Source organism: Pipra filicauda, unplaced genomic scaffold (genome assembly GCF_003945595.2).
Source record: "Pipra filicauda isolate LSUMZ 115617 unplaced genomic scaffold, ASM394559v2 scaffold41_size5083284_pilon, whole genome shotgun sequence".
NCBI lineage: Eukaryota > Metazoa > Chordata > Aves > Passeriformes > Pipridae > Pipra > Pipra filicauda.
The window spans coordinates 4,779,255-4,800,832 of NW_024104554.1; the positions used below are offsets into that span (position 1 = coordinate 4,779,255).

At 35.9% G+C, this 21,578-nt stretch overlaps 1 protein-coding gene across 1 annotated transcript in view; it reads right to left on the reverse strand.

The window, feature by feature from the left end:
- The window catches only part of EIPR1 (EARP complex and GARP complex interacting protein 1), a 76,212-nt gene that overhangs the window by 19,044 nt on the left and 35,590 nt on the right, over positions 1-21,578 (reverse strand). Inside the window, exons 4-5 of the mRNA XM_027726062.2 lie at positions 19,388-19,544; positions 4,368-4,467 (exon numbers count right to left, since the gene is read on the reverse strand). Of these exons, the coding sequence (XP_027581863.1) occupies positions 4,368-4,467; positions 19,388-19,544 (257 nt within the window). The remainder of the gene's footprint in view (positions 1-4,367; positions 4,468-19,387; positions 19,545-21,578) is intronic.

Consider the following 21,578-nt stretch of genomic DNA (forward strand, 5'->3'; position numbering starts at 1 on the left):
ACAGATACAGTGGACCAGATCTTACTTTTAGTTAACAATGATGATGTTAATCAACTTGAGCACCATCATGTTTTTTACAAAATAGGAAAAAAAATCCAACACGTGGACATTTTTATTATCTTAATCCTAGGCTCTTGATTTATTCAGTTCAAATAATATATATACACACACAAAGGTACATTGTTATGTCACTTATAAGTCTATAGCAACACGTATACTTTGTAAAGACCCTCTCCCCTCAGCAGTCCCTACAGAATACATGTTTACTAGTGTTGGGGAAAACATTCAGTGGAGGTAGCTTGGTGTGCAGCTGCAGCGCCAGCTGTACATTGAGCTCTGGGTGGCGGGAACTTATGGGAGCTCGAGGCAGGAGGCTGGGAACAGGCACTGACCCTTTGCACAACAAAGGGCAGATGGACCGGTGTTGCCCACCACGTGACTGGACACTCACAGACACAGCAGGAGCTCCCAGACTTCCGAGGCATAAACTGTGAGGGTAAAAAAGCCCAGAGTTTCCTTTGTTGGGGTCCCTCCTTGGCACCAGGAGGGACTGTTATTACTCCAGCTGTTATTTTGTTGTTACACCCTGATTAAGTTACTAAAGGGAACCAGAGGTCTGAGCCTCTGCTCTGGGAAACCTGGGGTTGATCGGGTAAGGGAAACCTCCTCTGACTGTGTGACTGTGGGATGTGTGGGGAGTCAAGCAGGGACCCGTCAGCTCAGTGGAGCTGCCCACTAGGGAGGGGGCTTCGGTCCCAGCAGGGAAAGTCTCTGGCAGTGGGAGTGTGACTGTGGGGACAACTCCTGGACAGTCAGACAAGGAAGTTTCCTCAATATGAGCTACTTACTACTTAGTCACTGTCTGCTTGAACCAAACAGCATGATAGGTGATGAGATATCAGGTGGCTAAGAGTTGCCAAAAATGGACAACTTTTTATCTTAATGAACAATAAGCGCAATGTTTCTTGTCATTTACATAATCTCTCTGTGTATCTTAATATAAAGCAAATGTGTTTTTTCTAATTTGTTTTAACATGCCTCTTTTTTAAATGTAGCAAGACCTAATTTTTTTTGCTGTAGGTATTCTGTATCAGTTTTCTAGGCCCAAAAAAGCTCTTTTTACTAATACTTAATACTTCAAGAAAAGTCTTTTTATGTTCTGATCAAAAAGTATTAAAATACAAATCACATGTTTTTCATAGTTGTGATATATTATGCATTCAACAATCCCTTATAAACAGGATACTCACAGAAAGACATCACTATTTCACCAACAGCTCATTGGTTACAAACACTTCTTGTGCACGGTGATAACCAAAAGGAAAATACATCTACTGCTTACCCCTACCAACGTTATCTGTTTTCTAACCAACCTGTTCTCACAGACTTCTCTCACATTCTAAATACTATAGCAGCTAAGTAGGGGGTAGAGTGTTAATTTTCGGTGGAGGGTTTTAATTATTTTTTCTTTTAAAGAGAAAGTCATCTCTGTAATGAAACCTAGCTTACTTTTCTTCATTGCTCCCTGTAACTATCAGTCCTACATAATTTTTTTCAAATATAAAATGCTACATGGCTACAGAACAACAGTTACTGTTTTTCAGGCTTATATGGATTTTAATGGGGAGTTAATCTCTTAGGAAGGAGGTGATCTTCAAAGATTTCAGAAATATACTGCAGTTGATTCTAGTCCTGAAAAAGCCTAGGAGACTGGACTTCAGCTTGTCTTCATGTGAATTACTAGAAAGTCTATAGCAGGCATTTTAAAGAGTCTTGTTCAGCTGGACTCCAGTTAGGAACCCACAGACATGTTTGAGACAAATTTGCTGCAGAGAAAAATTCAACAGAATTGCAACAGTCCCAGTCATCTCAGAAGAGGTTTACTTGGCTTAAGATTTTGAGGTGTGGAGATATGTCTGAGAGTCAAGTTTCCATGGACTTCACTTTAAAAGCATTATATACTGACTCAGTATTGAAGCAAATATCATCTAAGAGCAACTCAAAATTGCTGGAGCAGAAGACTGATTATGGTAAACAGTTATTTTCAGGTAAAAAATTTTAATCACAAATAATTCTCATTTACAGTGCACTCTCATGAGATACCAGATTATTTTAGATGGAAATACAGAGAATCAGTCAAATTCTATATCAAGTCTCCTGAGAGCCTGGCTGTAAAATCTAAATAACATTCTTAACTTCTGCAAACATTCTGAACTTCTGAAAACTTCTGAAAAGTTGTTAACAAACATTTCAAAATGCTCCTATGTCAACATGTTGGCCAAGGGTTGATATCTACTTTCATAGTCTTAGCTTTCATGACTAGAAACAGGGGGTTTTTTTATTCAGAATTTCACATTTGGTTTTACTTGTTTCCTTTTATCAAACATAAGTATATAACAAATGTCACAGGTTTAATCCCCTTAGTTCCTTTATCACTTACTTTGCCTTCTGGAGTCCTTTTGTGCCAACAATATTTGATGCAGTACAGGCATATTTTAAAACTTACAATAAAAAAATATTCTACATAAGGAACACTACTTGAAATATTGAAAGGATCAGCAAGCTGAATATTTCTTTGAGGACAGAAATATTGATTCCAAAAATCATGCTGAAATTACATAATCTGTTGAAGAGTCTACTCCTCTCCAAAATTATGCAGAGCAGAATGCTAGCAATGGAAGGGAAAAGAAAATGGAAATCATAGTTATATGCACAAATATTTGTGTGATGGAGTGAGGGGTTAGTTTTGAGAAAAGGAATAGTATAAGGAAAAGACAAAATACCAAATTCTAGTAAATAAATCCCAAGCAAAATAAAATGAGGAATTAAAAAGGAATTTGGCATTCATTACAAGATTCCCACACAGAGAAACTGATAAACACACTGGACAGCATCCCAAAGGAAATAATATAGAATCACAGAATAGTCTGGCTTTGGTGGGGCCTTAAAGATCATCTAGTTCCAACACCCTGCCATCGGCAGAGCCATTTCAGAGAGGTTAGGATTAGGAAGAAAACTGAGACAGTTATGATAAAGTGGTTGGAACAGTGAAAATACTAATTAGCATTCAAAAGAATTATAGCAGGAGAGGACAGAACTGCCCAAAGAGTGAAAGAAAGAGTGAAAGTAGGAGAAGGGGAAAATGCTAAATTGTCTAGTAGTCCCAGTAGTTCAAAGAGACATGAAGAGGTATAGCATGAAGCAATACTACCCTCAAAGTAGTTTTTCAACATTCTAAAAGAGTTTGTGTATTATGCAGGCATTAGAAAAGAAATACTAACTAAATGCAGGTGTAATGCAAATCCAGTGGATACAGTGCCACAGACAAGCTCCTGGAGGCAAGCTGTCAGAAACTCTCAACATCAGTTTGATAAAAACAAACACTAATTTGAAGAAGCCTTGGAAGGCAACGTAACACCAATTGAAGTTGCAGGTGAAAAAAAAGCTGAAGTTTTCTCATCTAGTGAAGGAACCCAAAGGGCTTAATTATGAACATAAAGGATTAAACTATATTACATTACATTGATACTATGTGAAATCTAGCAAAATAATAACTCAAAATAATAACTGTGTGCATTTCTTTGCACACAGTCAGATGGTACCAACAAAGAAGAGCTTATGGACACAAAAAACCCTCATATTGAGCATTCAGGAAGAAAAATTAACCCTGACTTTAGGAGTTAAATCTAGAAATGGCAACATATAAACCGAATAATAATAATATCCTTGACATAATCAGTTTCCATTTTTAAGCACAGACACTGACCTAAATGATACTATAAAGAAACATTCAAAGTTTTCTATATACGATCAATGACATGGCATAATCAGACAAAAATCTATGCCAATGACACTTTTTTTAATATATGTTCCTGAACAAGAAGCTTTTAAAAATAACTGAAATAATCTGAATAAACAGTATAGTACAAAATAACACTTATATTCAGAATTCCAAAACAGCACATAGCAAATAGAGAAATTTATATTATGCCTATACATACAAGGATTGTAAATTAAAGGGCTGCATGCTCATAACCAACATGAGTTAATATACCTTTAGCTTTACTGATCACCATTTTTCCCTTGTACATATTCACCAAATGTGTACATTATTTTAGATTACTCACTGCAAAACCAGTAGGAAAGGGGAAGTCTAGAACAAGGAAAATATTTACCCACTAGCTAGAGCTAGCTCTTAAACACTAAGACAACTGATAGAATATTCATTTCCCCACACACACATTAAAGGCAACAAGATATTTCTGAAGCAAAGTTAAAAATATCAGCAAATTCTAGGCTACTGAATATTGTTGTTTGCACTACATTCGAGTAGATAATGTTCTATTAAAAAAAAAAAAATTTCTTACCACAGCTTTGGCTGAACTTTCCTGCAAATCCCAGAATAATATGTTGTTATCAGCCAGTGAAATAATCTTTTTACCATCTCCCATTGGTTCCCACATAACACTGTAAAACAGAAACGGATAAACAAAAAAACAGTCCAACATTAAAACCAATCAGAATTTGAACCAGAAAGCCATTTTAATTCTGCAGATCTAATCTAATCCAGAACATACCAAACCATATTTCTTCTGGTTTCCTTGAGCTGAAAGCCATCCCATATTTTAAGTGCAAAATCTGCCATTAACTAGCAATTCGTAGCAGTCATTCTGCATACACACACAGAAAAACAACCAGAGACCTTGACGTCCACTAACTTTTAATGCTTCAGCCTGACACTTCAAAGTTCTTGAGATGTAATGTCATGCATCCTTTTTGAAGGTGCAACAAAAATCATTTTTTGATTGCAAATAAAAAGTTTTGATGCAAATCTCTTCCAGTTCAGCAGCTGTCATCATGACTTAATCAACAGATACTTCTAACCTGTGATTCGCTTCATGCTATACATGAAAGAATGCAAGGAATCAGTCCTTCTCTCTTGTTCTGCCCTTGAGAAGCAACATATTTAAGCCAGTTGGTGTGGGCAGCACAGCTAAATATATGCACTATATCCCTAATAAATTTGCTGGAGATAACAGATTAAAAGAGAGGCTTCCATACCCAACACTTTTGTAACAAAGTTGTGCAACCTCCCAATCATTTTACAGTAACAATATAGCTGAAGATCAAAACTTTAGTATCAATATTTTAATGTAGAAACTTCTTCCATCTGTAGACTAAAACTTGGGCTATTTAAAGGCATTCGAAATGCTGTTCTCATCTTCAATGTATATTTGAAGTACCATCTCTCAAAATTTGTCAAAAGCCCATGACTAGACACAAATTTTTTGTCTAGTCATTTTTTGTTTTGCTTTTCACATGAATCAGTTCAGTATCTGGACGGAACAGATAAAAGAAGGTTGCACAAGTAGATGTAGCCTTGTCAAGAGAGCCCAACATTAGGCAGCCACTACCTTCCTAACTCTGTGCTGCACACTATGCATGCTTCTATTTTATCCCAGATTTTGCATTACTCCTATTTTCCTAAGATGGTGGATATAACCTGTCTGGCTTCAGATCTAAAGTGATGGAACTCCATCTAATCTTATGGTACAAAACACAAGGAAAAGAAAACAGAAAGTGGCAGCAGAAAGAAGGGACACAGTGTCATTTTTTCACACCATAAATAAACCACATTTATTCTCAACCAATATGTTCTTCTCAAATTCCTCTTGCTCCTTCTGTAAACAGTATCACTGCTTTTTACTCTGCACTTTTAGTAAAACAAACATTAGATATACAGGCAGATGACTGCACCTGTTTGCTGTTATAGAGAAGCCAGACTATGTAGAGAAAATAAAACTATGTCAAAAAGAAAATTAACACCAAGTAAATGAAAAAGTTGGAACTAAAGGGGTGTATTGGCTGACTCCTCACCCACTGAACTTTACCCTAAGGCAACATAACAAATTAAAGAAAGGACTAGCTTCTGTGTCTATCTTCTGCTGGAACCATGACCTGCATCCTTATTATATTGTCAATTCATGGAAATTACCTACTTATAGAAGTCCATTTGTAGTGAGCTGTCTTGAATTAGGACAAAACCACTTCATACTGCACATTAAGCTACCGTCATGTTTTTAAATGTGTTTTAACAAGAACATGAAACTAGAATGATTCTACAATTTGCTTTAAATTGGGCTGTTTTGTCTGTAGTATTGATAATCTTATTTAAAAATAAACACTTTTCAAAAGTTGTGTGGTACAGCTTGGAAAAAACTTACAAGCAGTTGAAAATGAGTGTTGATAATAAAAATGATGAGATGCAGTTTCAGTTACATGTTCAACCACATTTTGCCCATGATAATGAGAAGCACCCAACTGGCACTGCCATGTGTATTTCAGAATTTCATGTATTTGTGCTGCACAGATATATCAAATACCTCTGATCCTTCAAACAGATTAAAATATTTTATGAACACATGAAACAGGATAAAAAAATTAATGCACTGTAACCTGTATGTGATCACAGCTAACCTGCCACAATCCAGTTTTCCAGTGTGAAATCAAAAGACACCAGGATCATCACACAGCTTAACAGGCAACTAAGAAATCTTCAAGTTGATTCTGATCACATTTACTTAAGTCCATCATTTTACATATTTCTGAAAATATAATTGGCATTTGGTGTTGATACATGTAGATATATTTTAAGTATGGACAATGAAATCTGGTTGGACTAATTAACTCTTTACGAGCTCTTCCAGCTCGAGACCAGTATTTTTCATGCTTGTTGACATATCTGCCCCTTTCCTTCACCAATCACTGAACTTCCAGTTGTAAAAGCTAGACTGGAAACAATTTCTTTGATGTTTTCAAAAGGTAGGAAGAAATTTCACATCTTTGAGTGTCATGGAGCTTCAAGGTGAAAGAATTTTTATAGCTGAATACAGTGTGTTAACTAGAGCCAGTTATAACCCAGCTGATATACCTTGGAATGAAAAGGTCTCCCCATTCACTCCATCCTTGTGTGATGTACATTTTATTTATGTTTAATTTTTATTTTATGAAAGTTCATTGTTTTATGAGTGTGGTTATAGTGATCATTCAGAGTTTATAATCTTAAGAAAAGGTTACTCAAAATACCCTTTGTAACATGTTCAGTTGTATTCTGTACTCTTGACTGAATGTTAAACATGAAACACCATGGAGAAGGAGGGGGGCGGGAAATACTGGGGAGTGAAAAGAAAAAATTACTTTTGAAGCAAGATACAAATTTTAGAAAAACTGAAGTTTTCATTTAGAACAGTTTTCAACACAGCAGAAGTGGTGATAATGGCTAAAACAGAAAACAGATAGACCAGGCAATACCATTTTCCTGAGTGGGCCAACAGTTGCTGATGCCAACAGTTTTCAGCAATGGAAAAGATAATCGTCAAATTCACAGCTGCCACTCAGAAACTCAGTGTCAACTTCAGGGCTGCTCTTTAGATAATCTATAAACAGCAGACAAGCAATTATATTTGTTGCATTTTATCCTATTTTGTTATCATCTGACTCATGATGCTTCAATTAAGCTCGTAGCTAATAGTTTTTCATATTAAAAAATTAAATGCTACAGAGAACGCTTCCCTAGCAAAAAAATAAGAGAATTTAAAATATTCACTCAAATGCACACATGAAAGGACTCTATTATCTGTGTTTTATGCTGAAAAGATTGTTAACACCTTCATTAATAAAAGCACTGAGCTTTTACAAATGAGCAATTCAAAGTCCTCCATTATGGACTAAAGAAGAAAAAAGCAACATGCAAAAAACTTTCATAGATGTGAAATGCAGTCAGCCACAAGTGTTGGACAAAGCAAGCATTAACTGCTACTTAACTGTAATTACAGAAGTGACAACAATTTATTTCTATAAACAGAAAAATTTTGCTAGACTGAAAACTCTCATGCACTGCAAAACAGAAAACACACCCACCCATTTGGTAACTCAGCAGACCATCCTCCAGCCTCAGTGTAGCCCATCAGAAAAATTCATGCATTATAAACTCAAATATCCTGCCTTCTTTGCATTACAATGATTCCAATTTAAAGGTGACTCTTGCTTATCAGGTGATCAGTACATTATTCTAAAGGAAGGAGATCAGACCAAGGACAACCCGGAACCTCATTCCCTATCCAAGTGCTCTACAAAGTGGCCACATTTCTAAATGGGAACCTCATTCCCTATCCAAGTGCTCTACAAAGTGGCCACATTTCTAAATGGAATCGGTTCTGGCTATTTCACAGTTTTTGAAGTCCATGCTGCAGGAATGCTTTGTCTCAAAATTCTCAGCCATTGAGATCTAATCTGGAGTCCAACTTCTCAAGACGCAGTAAAACAAGAACCACAGCTTCCTAAACACCTGTAAGGTAAGGTGAACTTTTTAGCTAAAAGGCTGCTGAGAAATGAGAATTGAGAAAGGAAGTTAAGGATTATTTTGGACAAGACCCCCAAAGACAGATGGGCTTTATTCTGGCTCTTAAATTATTTTTACATTCAGAAAAATAAAACTGCTTTACAAATAAATACAAGAGTATGCCAACAAGGAGGAGACACAGAAAAATTACTTACCTCTATAATATTTTTTTCCTAAAGTTATCATACTAGAGTATTGACAACATTATAAAGTCTTTTTGAGAAATCATAAAGCAGAACGATGAATAAAAACAGGTCATCCTTGACATTTGTGTTTACTTTGCTGCATCTCCTTGCCTACTGCAGCTGCAATTAAACATGGTTTCTAGTGAGAAAAAAAAAAATTGTGATTCTTGCTTTATGGGCCCAAGTAATTTCAGCATTGAAAAAGTATTCATGTTCATGTAAACATAATAAAGACAGTCTGAATCCTAGGAGCTCACGATCTAACAGTAAGCATGGTAGTGAATTTGTTACAAGAAAGCAAGATATAGGACTCACTGATTTTAAAGAGGTGCTCCTAAATATCCATTTTGTAGAAAAAACTATTACATTCTTTTTGAGCTATTCAATGACACAGGTCCCATCACCTCATGGGTAAGGCTGATTCTGTGCTCAGAGAGAGAATCCATATGAAAAACAGTGAGAAACCCATGAGTAGCACTAATTAGAATCCAGGCTACAAAGTAGTTTTGTAGTATGATCTTAATAAGGTCATCAGAGTTCCTCATGTTCATTTGGTATCACAGATAGGTCCTTACAGTAGATTAACAATATTAGGAGGCTTACTTTGCCTGTTTGTTGTCATATGTATTTATTCAAGCCAGATTAGGAATATTAGCTCATATTTCCAGAAAAAACTCTGCTTTCAAAGATATAAAAGGTATACTAGATTTTTTAGGACACTGCTTTCTCCTCTAAGGTCTGTCTCTTGCTAACATATCTGGCATATTAGATATCCTGGATTTCTGCTTAACTTCATACTTGTTGAGATAGACTGTTTTTTTGAGCTTGGAGGAGGTGCTCTTTAAATACAAACCAGCTTTTTTTGATTTTTCTTTTTGGATACTTTTATTTTGGATCCTTCTTTTCTCTAGGGTACCTATCACATTGAACTTACTCAAGAAGATCGCTGAAGAGGCCCAGGGCTTTTCTCCTGAAGGAGAGAAGGTTGTTTTCACAAGGGTTGTGAACTTGGGTTTTTCCCTGCTCTGTTCTACTAGAATCCTGAACTCCACCATCTCATGGTCATCACAGCCAATGCTGGCTTTGACCTTCCCATTCACAACCAGCTCAAGAAGTTATTGATGCTCTCCAGGAACTCCCTGAATTGTTTATGCCCTGCTGTGTTGACCCTCCAGTAGATACCAGGTTAAAGTTCCCCACCAGGACCTCGTCCTGCAAATATAAGGCTACTTCTGGTTGTCTATAGAAGGCCTCATCCAATTGTTCTTCCTGATGAGGAAGCCTATAGCAGACATCCATTAATGTATCACCTGTAGTGATCTGCTCTTTAATCCTTACTCACAAGCTCTCCCAGGCAGAGCTCTGTGAACTCCAACAGCTCTCACAGAGGACAAATCTCATCATCATCATCCCAGCCTGTCCTTCCTAAAAAGCCTCAGGAGTCTTAGTCTTTCTGCAGCTGTTTTGTCCATCCAGTCTGAGGAACTGACAAATTAATTAACACATACAGACAGCACATTTCCTAGACTTTTAAATGCTGTTAAATACATTCATAACAATATCAGGATATAAGAAGAGAATACAACACCAGCTTCCCCCCTTCTGGTGACTTCCATCAGGCTCAAATTTAAAGCACTTGTTTAGTTTGACCACAGTAATACTGTTAAAGACTCATGTCTTTCAATTAAGATCAAAAATGTACTGCCACAGGATATTTTCATAACTTCTCTACGATATAAAAGATAGCTTACTAGCAGATCTCACCATTTTTGGTGGGGTTTTTTTTTTGCTTCTGGGTTTGTTGTTTTACCTTTTTTTTTAATGGGGGGCTCTTCTCTCTTATTGTTTTTTCAAGGGAGAGAAAAGGGAGGAGTGCGTGTGTATAATTAAAAAAGTTATACACTGTTTCTGACATTTTATGAAACATCAAATACAGTCTAAAGTTTTGCTTACAACAAAAATACATAAATATTTTGACAGAAACATCCACAAATAATCCTCTAAGGTAAATATACAAACCCCTTTATTATGTTTCACCTATCCCTTTCCATATTATTTAAGTGCTAAATACACATTTACATATAGGATAGCTCTTGCAGACGTTTTGTTAAGTTTATATCATGTTATCATAATGAATATTTTACATTAAAAGTAACTGTATTTACTATTATAATAACTGTATTTACTATTATAAATACAGTAATAAATTTTACTGTATTTATTACTTAAAATACAGTAGTATTTTAGTTATTCTACTGTTACTGATGCCTGAAATACCTCAGGACTCAATGGCTATTTTAAAGGATTTTGGAAGTCCTTTTTTCTATATGTCAGTGTTTCAGAACAGCTCCATGGGAGATCTGTGTACTGAGACAGCAGAATGCATTATAGCTGTAGGGTTTTTTTGGTGACATCTACAATGACAAAAGGCCTAGAGCATATGCAGTTAAATTTCTGTAGGAATGTAGTGTTTTGACAGCATAGTTGAACCATACCATAGTACCAGTTGAACTCTAAATCCCATGCCAGAAAAAGCACTTTATTAAGCATAAAGCTGTGTATCTGATTGGAGGATTTGCAGATGCTATTACACAGACAAATCTATTTCACAGTTTTTCAGGAAAAATTCACTGATGAGCTGAAATCTATTTATTAATATGAAAAAGACTCAATGACAACATGCTTTGTACCAGAAATGTACAAAGGGTGAAGAAAGAACTGTTTCAAAAAGTATGTACAGTTTACAGATCTATTAAAAGTTGTTTTTACCTTGTCTCTTAACACTAACAGGAAAATACCTTCAAAGCAAGGAGTAACACATTTCACATAAGCAGACAGTAATTGTCTACTGTCACCCAGAGTTAACCACTGCATACAATGAAGAGCATGGGTAGAAGAAAAGAACACCCAGAACATACATGAGTTTCTTCAAAGAAATTGGAGGGGTGTAAGAAAACTGCGTGTACAGTTAGGATTCATTTTCAAAGCAGGTGGACAGAAGTCACATAACCTCTACCATTCTACAACATACTGCTCACAGAGCAGCTGCTGCCACAGACACCACTTCCATCCTGTTGCTTGAACAGGGCTTAAAAAACCCCAAAGTGACTATTATGGATATGTGACATGTCAGGAAAGAAACATATAACTGGTCTGTCTGTCAACGATCAGTCAGGTGGTCAACCCAGGAAAAACTTCAGCAGGATGAATATCTGGCAAGAAAGCACACAGAGACCTGTCAGGTAAAAGTCCTGCCCAGCCTCTCAAGGCCATAGGATGTCAATAGTTTTTTCCATGTCCTTACAAACAAACTTACTTGTGAAACAGCTGGAGTGGGCAAAAGCAATCTCTGTAGACTCATTTTGAGGAAACACGTATCTACTTTTAAGAGGGACAATCTGAGTGTTTTCATATGGGATTTTGCAAAGGATGGCAATATGGATATAGTATATCCTTACTAATTTATTGCTGTTTGTAACAAACTCCAGGGTAATAAAACCCAACAAAACACAATATTCCTCTGAGTATGTTTCTCCAGTGATTTGAAACATGTGCCTAAGAAGAAAATTACAAATGCCTAGGATCTGCATTGATTATTGAGGAAAATCACCACTCCTGTTCAGAAGAGCAGCAAACCCAAGAATGATAAAGGTGTACACAGACCTGACACAGATGTGCTCTCTAACACCTCTAATCCAGCAGCTGTGGGTTCTTGGGGAGTTGGAGGTAAAGAGTCTGCAAGTGGTTGGGACTGTCGCTACTGTGGTCTCACTGATCTACCTCTCCATCACCACAGCCGAGACTGAGCACTGGGATGGATGGGCTGTGTGAGGCCTCAGGGCTCCCCTTCAGGTCTCACATTTTACCATATAGAGGCACTTAGTCACAAATGTACAAGGGTCACTTTTTTCAGCCAATAGACATCCAAAAGACATTTAAAAGCCCTGAATTTTTAACTACTATGTAAGCAAGTGTCAGCAAGATTGCTACATCTATAGTCATCCCAGAATATTGTGCTAAGAAAGAATTCTACTCAGAAGAATATATATTCTAAATAATAAATGATTAATGGGGTTTTGGAGACCAAATTAGAGTCCGACATCAAGAAAACAGGAGCAACTGTTCAAAGCTAGTTCCTCATGAACATATAAAATTCTCCTGCACAACTGATTTTTTCCACCATTTTTTTTAACATTCCTCACTAACATTTTAAGCAATTCAATTAGAACTGAAATTAAAAACCATCCAATGTCTATTTAACCTGCAAAATCAGATGATGCAAACTTCAATCCTCAAACTTTAGTGCTAAGAATAGCAAAAGTGACATTATAAAAAGGAAAAAAACACACTTTTAAAAATAGATCGATTTTCTTTCAATGGGGAAAAATCTCAACTAATTTGTCAGTAAAAGTAGGCAATACAACAGCATGGTGAGAACAGGAGCAAAAAACTACATTCAAGTTGGGAAGGAGAGGTAAAAAAGTACTCTACAAGCCCATTATTTTTTACCTGTAGAGTAACACGATTTCTGCACTATTTTCTGTATCGTGATTTATGAATCCAAACAACTACAAAGACTTCATCAAAACCAATTTCCATTTTAAGCATATGAAATCTGCTGAAATTATCAGAAGTGATCATAAGTTCATGGAATCACAGAATCTTCTGAGTTGGAAGGGACCCACAAGGATCATCGAGTCCAACTCTTAAGTGAATGGCCCATACAGGGATCAAATGCACAACCTTGGCATTATTAGCACCATGCTGCAATCAACTGAACTAATCTCCTAAAGTTAAACTAATACTTTATATAAATTCACATAAATAAATAAATAAATATATATTTTTTTCTTTAGTATTTGCTTCAAATTTTACTTTCATTAAGTTTTCCTCAGCTTTAAAAGATTAGAGTCAAATAAATTCTAATCAAAAATTAACATAATAAACTGGGCACATCACACAATGTTTTATTATTTTGGTATCCGATTAATGTATCGCATTTATTCCCTAGTAAATGTGATTACATTGAACAGCTTAAAGTTTTAAACTTGCACAATACTAACCACTCGAAATTATCAAAAACATTCAAGGGAATGAAAAAGAGAGAATTAGTGTTATAAATTACTGTGCTGGTTCCAGACACATTTGAGAGGATGATAAAAGGGGGAAAAAGGAGAGAAAATATGAGAAAGACAACTAATGGTTGAACATTGAACATTTGGATTTATTTACAATAAAGAATAATCATTATCCTGTGAATAATTCAGGATCACACAGAATTAAGAAGAGAGCAGGGAGAGAAGTAGAACATATGATACAGTTTAAATTTTTACCATTTTAGAAAGGATCAAAATATAAGGGGTATTATCAGTACTGATAAGCAGCTGTTAAAATACACTCCCAGTGAAAACACTTGTCATATAGTAAGTTTTTTAAAAAAAAAAAGTTTCTCTATACTTCATTGTTGTAATATCAGAGGTGGCTGATGGAGAATATAAATGTACGGAATGAGCCAAGTGTGGAAGAATTATTCTTAAATGCTGACAATTTCAGATAGCTCTGAAATTTTGTGCATTATGTGAAGATACAATTAGTATCTGCTGGACAGCTGTAACAAAAAAAACAAAAACCCCCAGAGTTCAGTTTATATACCAGCATATGGAACTGACAGTCCTGACACTCTCAAGGAAACCTCTATACAAATATCAGAGGCATCTTTGCCCTCATAATTATTTTTCTGATACTGGGACATGCGAAGTGTTAAAATAAAATTTAAAAAGTTATGATTGCATTTATTACATGTCTTTGCTATCAAACATATATAGCAGTTACTATGCCATATATTCAAGACAATATGATCCTTCTAAAAGTAGTGTTATTTTCAGGTTTATATTCATTAGGCACAGACTATTAAATTGTTCTAGATTTCTTTTTTTTTTTTTTAATGAAACACTAAGCTAGAATTTTAATGTATATATCTTGATGCCTAACAGCTGGCAGAGAAGACAAAACATCACCAACATCATGACAGGAAACGGAATTGTTATTGGAATATCATGTGAAAGCTATTAAAAATCATGTGAGCTATTAAAAACACCATTTTCACTTTTCCTTAAAGTTTCAGATTCTCTTACCTCTTGATCTTTTTACTTGAAAATGTTTTGGGGTGGTTTGTTGCTTGTGCGGTTTTGGGTTTTTTTAATACTATTTAAAGGCCAAAAAAAGTAAGTAAAACACTTCTGGATTGCACTCACCCGTCCTCAGGGCATCAATTATAAATGTTCTTAACTTTGATCAGGTGACTGGGTGCATTAATAGAATGCACATGAGGAAACTGAAGTAATAAAATGTTATGTATAGGACCTTATTTATCTTAAGTAAATCTCTACTCAAGTTGAAAGAACTATTAGCAAATTTGTACTTCTGTAGGAAGCCAACCTTAACGAGGTTGCTTTGTACTGTGCAATCACACAGCCAAGGAAGAGATGATACTTCACAGTACTCTATTTGGAGACCTCCAATGAAATATCAAATAAAATCTCAGTACTTAAAGTCTGTAGGAATAGCTCATTTATAGTAACTTTCTCCTTTGTGAATTAAAAGTTCCAGTTTAATATTTTAGAGATAAACATCCCAAAGTTCTTGAAAGAACCTGCAACTTTAGAAAATTTATAATTTCCCTTCCTCTCTAAGTTCTCTTAGATGTGGCAATATTTGCACATCCATGTTTAGGATTGATTGAGTGGGATACACAAGAGAAAAAAAAAATGAACTTCAGCTAGTACAGAAGCTTAATGAAGTCATCTATCATTATTTCTAACATATTCATCTCTTTCCAAATTATTAGCAGCTGATGATTGTTTTCCATACAAAACATGAATTCTTCATTCCTCATCTTTTGGGCTTCCACTTCTATTGCCTCTGTAATCTCCACTGATTTTCCCTTTACAGCTCTATTTCATTGTCCATATAACACTTTCCCTTTATTTATTTCCCTTATATTTTATTCCAAATTTACTCCATGGACCACCATCCAACTTACTTCACTTGTTCCCCTCTCTTTTGAAGTACGCAGCTTGCTACCAGGCAGAATCTACCCTTTTTTATATCTGCCACATTTGGAAAGCAAAAAATAGGATGTTAAGGAGATACAGGCAATCCTGCTTCCAGCAGATACAAGAGGAGAAACTCCCTGCTGTGTTCCGAATTCAAGATCCCACATATTACACTTCCTCTCATGGCCTGCAGTATCCTTCTTCTTCAAGGACTATCTTGTCAAGTCTACTACCAACGGTCTCCTCCAAAACCGAGGAAGAAGTAGAACAGTAGGTTAGTGCTAAAACATAAGTCTTCAGGGTTTCAACAGACACAGTTCTCAGGATTCCTCCAAGCTGCACTCAGAGGAGTAATGAAAATGTCATTAACTGCTGTCCTATCCTGTTTCCTTGGCCTCTCCTATGTAGACTGTGCCTGTGTTGGACTGTTCCTTGCAAGATACTCAATGGCAAATTCCTTTAATTGAATCTTAAAACATTGCATAGAGCAATATATCTATAGTTATGTGTGTTTAGCACTGTATGAATACATATATTTATCTACAGAATGAATTTTTTGAAAATGCTTTTTTTTTTTTTTAAACACACAAATGTCCATGTGTATCTGGGGTTTTTCACACAAAGTAACTCACTTGGAAATTTTGCACGTGAAGTCTTTCCACTTTGGTTTATATGAAGAACAGTAGGCAAAGGATGAAAAAAACCCTCTTAGACTTGACCCAAACAGAGCAATTAAAAGGCCTATTTGATTGCCTAATTTAAGCATCTGCTTAATTTTTTGAACTCTCTTTATGCCATACAAGAGTTCGAGTAAAAATGTTGATGAGTCCCAAATTCAAAGCTTAGAGGCAAGTAAACAATCTCAGTAACCAAAACCAAATTGTTATGCTTAATTTTTAAACACAGTAACTCATGCAACCCAGATAAAATGGAACTGTAGAAAAGCAATTTTCTTTTTTCACTTGCTTCTAATGTCTTGGAGATCAGACTTTTGCCAAAAGTTCTGTCAAGACTAAAAAATTATTTCAATAGATCTTGAGCAGGAAGAACACGATGTTCAGTCACACGTGAGCAAAGTTTAGGATCTTAGTCACGATTGACTGAAAATGCTCTTTTGGTCTTGGTTCACAAAAGAGAATTGGTATTAAATATGTCCTGCTGTTTTTTAATAAGAAATTTCAGAGACATTTGAGCACAGCATACCATAAAAGAGGTGAGATAAAGAAACACAGTATCAGTTCTTAACATCAGTGAAGAGTTGAACAAAACCAATACCTGACACATCAGACCTGGAAAAAATCCCTTCTCCTGTTTCCTAGTGCATGATACTTGAAACAGAAAAATCTGTTTGGTAATTTTCAAGTATAAGGCTTTTTAATAGAAGAGAAAAACAATGCAAGAAGATAAACGTTAAAGAAAATATGTTAAGAAATAAAGAAAAGCAGGGAAAACAAGGAAAAAACTACAAGCAAATAAAGCCCTGAGGCAGGTGGTAGCTGCCAGAGTACATAAGCAGTTCCATTTTCAAGATAGTTTTGCTTTTTTTTTCCCTCTTAATTACAGTCAAATCTCAATTACTTATGATCTGCAACCAGATCCATGAATATCATGAAGCATCTATGCTGTGGAATCAGAGTGTCACAAAGGCTGAGACCAACATTACACTCTGCACCTTTAAACTGTACTGACTACTCTGCCATTCTTCTGGGCCAAGCACATAAAAATATGATAAAAGTCCAGTTTTTTATTTGATTTTTTTTAGTATGTATTCTGACTAATAATATTCAAAATTAACTTTAAAAAATTAAGTCTGTATCAAATCATTAGTGGTTGTGGTACACTGCTCTACTGCACCCTGTGAACAAAACAATCTCCTTAAAGTGCACGTGGTCACGGGTTCAGTGTTCAGTCTGTGTTTTCTGAGTAAAATTTAGAGGGTATGCTCTAATGACAATGCAAATGAGAAAGTCAGAATAAGCATTGCCCTTCTTACTGCCAGCATGTGATGCCAGACCATCACTGATCTCATACTGATTGTGGACAGCAGAATGCTGGTCTTACATTGAGGTTTGAAAAGTATTTATACCTTGCACTGAGGAAAATCGCTTTTCTGATTTATGTTTGGTTCTAACAACAATTGTACCAAGTTTAAAGTAGTTTCAAGTTTTTCTAAACATCCAAAAAGTGCAATAGAAAAGAACATTTAAGTTGCTGTTCACAGCCAACATATCACTCAGTGGGACGTGGCCTGTTAAGTGAGACACACTTAGCACAAAAGGCCTAATTTACTCATTTTTGTGAGTTGTTTCCAAAATGATTGCAACAGGAATAGAAAAGCCTGCTCTAGAACAAGATCCTCTAACTCAGCTGTGCTTGCATGAGATGATGTGAGTGGTACTAATGCCAAGTATTCTGTTTACACCTTTTATCTCTCTGTAACACTGGACATTTTCAAATCTTTATGCATACATATATATATACACGCACATAGATAATGGGCATTAAATGGTAGCAGAGCATTAAGTGAGCACTAAGTACTGAACAAAATCAGAGAGCACGTGACAGAAAACAGCACATGAAGCTGTAATTAGAGGGAAAAAATTATGTTGGGTATTCACATAAATTCACAGACTGATATAAAGCAGTAATATGCTCCCTATTCCTCCTTTAGTGATCAGGCTACCATACAGAGCTCTGGTATTCCAGCATTAAATAGAAACAGATTATAGAAAATTGAAATACAAAAAGGACAAATCTTAAGGTGTAAAAGGTAAAGGATTAAAACAAAGAAAACTCACTTTCCAATATAGTTGGGAATATTAATTATCAAAAGGTGAATTAAAAGTGAATTAAAATAATAAAAGAGTTATAAAGAGGAGTATTCATAAGAAAATGTGTAGCAAAGAATTAAAATATACTACAATGAAGAAATTTAACATTCAGGAAGCCTATATTTTAGAAAAAAGTATTCTATACAATACACTTTTGAATGCACTGATATGTTCTATCTTGTTCAAGAACCACTCATATAAAAATTACCTTCTATTTACATTTTCTTTTTTTCAGTTGAAATTTAAGATACAAGGGTCAAACGAGGAATCTGTGGCTAGAAATGGATACTTAAAACTTATGATATCCCCTGCATCTGTTCAGGAAGCAGTGGGAACATGCCACATATACATCCAAGCAAAGAACTTGCAAATGAACAAATTTAACTTTCTTTTAAATATCAGAAAGGAAAGGGAAGAGAAACAAACCCCTGTTAATAACCTCTGCAGTATGGCAGCTCTCCTTGTTCTGTCTTAGGCAACAGATAAAGAGTAGTTACACAGGCTCCATGTAACACAATGAATTCTTATCCTTAACAAAGAATAAATTACTCACACTTATGCCAAATCAGTTGAGTGAAGACCAAAAACGAAAGACTGAAGTGTAACATTAAATTTATATTCCATAAAAAGATTGAAATTTTACCTTTGTGCAACAAAGGTTTTAGCTGGGGGCAGGTAGGGGAAAACACATTAAAACAGTACACAGGCTGTTACTCCATGTGTTTTTGCAGGACGCTAATAAATGGTTTTAATCTATGAAACATCTGGTACTAAAAATCCAATTTGTACCTTTTTTTTAAAGATGGAATAGTTTTAAAGTGCATAGCATAGCTTCTACAAAAATCTGCACAAAACTAACAGCATGGGTCTATCCTTTAGGCTTTTTCTAGGAGTATAAAATATGCAGAATCCTACCAGGCCATATTGCCATGGGCTGTGTTGTCAAGGTGACAGAGTAGCTCCAGGGTTTGAGTGTTGCTTGATGAATCATCAGGGGATTCATGACTGCCTGATTCCAATTCCTTCGGCATCCTCCAAACAGCAGCACATGTCATGACTTTAGTGTCTGAAGCTAAGCAACAGAGAATAATGTCAACAGATCATTGTATGGAGACGTATTTTGTATACACTGCATCAACATTTACACAAATCTATAAGCAATGCACATCTGCTGTTTGAAATATTTAAAAATATTATACCAAGATGAATTCAATGAACGCAGAACGTGGCTACAGACACAGACCTCAAGTTAGCAGTCAAGTTGCTGCAAAACTCATAATTAGCACACATTTAATGTGCTTCTCCCTGAATAAATGCAAAAGTAAATGCTCATGAAAACTCTTTGGGAGGCAATTTTTCCATGCTTCATTCCCCATTCCAGTGTTAATGAAAAAGACCCACAAGTTACATTGCATGATTCCTTAACAGTAAGGATGTAGACATCATTTAAACATTTAAACATTTTTCTTTTAAGGGCTAGCTTCAGTTCAATCCAGAGCCTCATCTCATATCCTTTACTACCAATAACTGTTTACTACAAATTAGGTTTCCCATGTAAGTATATGCCTCTAATCCTAGCAAATAAAAACAGCAGAAGAATAAAGACAAACTGAACTTACATGCATACAGCAAAATATTACAATGTATAAAGAACAGGCCACTGCAGATTGAGGAGAAAATACCATATGCACATATGGCATTGCCCATCACCCAATACAGCACTTTGTAGCAGTGCAGAATGGGAGGAGCACTGCACATGTTCCTGCTGTTCCCAGCCACGGTCCGGGGTTCGCCTAAAATCATAGAATCATAGAATCGATTGGGTTGGAAAAGACCTCCGAGATCATCGAGTCCAACCCTTGGTCCAAATCCAGTCCATTTACTAGATCATGGCACTCAGTGCCACGTCCAATCTGCGTTTAAAAATCTCCAGGGATGGTGAATCCACCAAATGAACAGGTCGGGATTATCCTCTACAGCAGAAACAAAGAAACCAGCCACAGCTACATTAAGCAAAAGCAGGGGGAGCGACCGCCTGCTGAAGGATGTGTTAAATGAGAAGTCCAGACTGGAAGCAGCAACGAACAACATGTTTTCTGTTCTGAGGTCATTTCACCTGCCTCCTTCTCAAAGTTCTACCTTCAAGAACATTTTAGATGATTTTAGTCAGGAGTGTCTCATTATAGAGCCATGAGTAAACGTGACCAACTTCCATCAGTGGAAAGGAAAACAGGAACAATTGTAATGAGAGTGTTTTCTGGAGGAAGGAAGGAGACTGAAAAAGTCTTCCTAGTCTAAAATGGCACTAACAGGGGGAAAAAGATGTCTCTTATAAAGGTCACCAATCAGGGTATTCAAAGTGGAAAAAAAGGCACTCAACACAGAATAGGACAAAAAGGGATTGATACATAGTAAATAGTCCCAAATGCAAGAACGTAGACACGTTTAAAAAGCAGGCATATGAAATAAATTAGAAAAAAGGTAGTTAGGTCAAACCTGTGAGAAGGAAACAGTTACAGGAGGACGACTTTATATGAATTCAGAACACACAAGCCCTGGGTATTTGATTTGATCAAAATGAATATAAAATATATGTATGATGCACATAACTATTCTACAGAAATATGGATATACAAGTTGAATACAGTATCAAGAGATAATCCCCTATTTATTAACACTTAATCGAACCTTTATAACTGTAGAGCATGGTAACTAAACAGCTATTTCCAAATCATTTCAGGCAAATCGTTTACTCTAAATCCATGTGCTACGGAAGAAGAGGAGGAAGCAGCAGCAGATGGCTGTCTTCCCTTAGCAAAGGGCTAATCCATGCTGTGTATGTCATGCAAATAATAAATAACCTAAACTCAAAGTGCAATATAGCTAAAGAAGGTGAGATTTACCAAATGTTTCGCCTCTATATGTGACAGAACATTAATGAACACTGCAGAAAAGCTCCTGGTAGATTATAATTACTGAAAGGCCTGTGCCGCACATATAAAGCATGAGCTTTTCCAGTATTTTCAAGATCTATGAAGAAAACCATGAAAGCAAACCATGGAAATCAAACTAGATGTTCCTCAAGCCATCCTTCTTCTTGGCACAG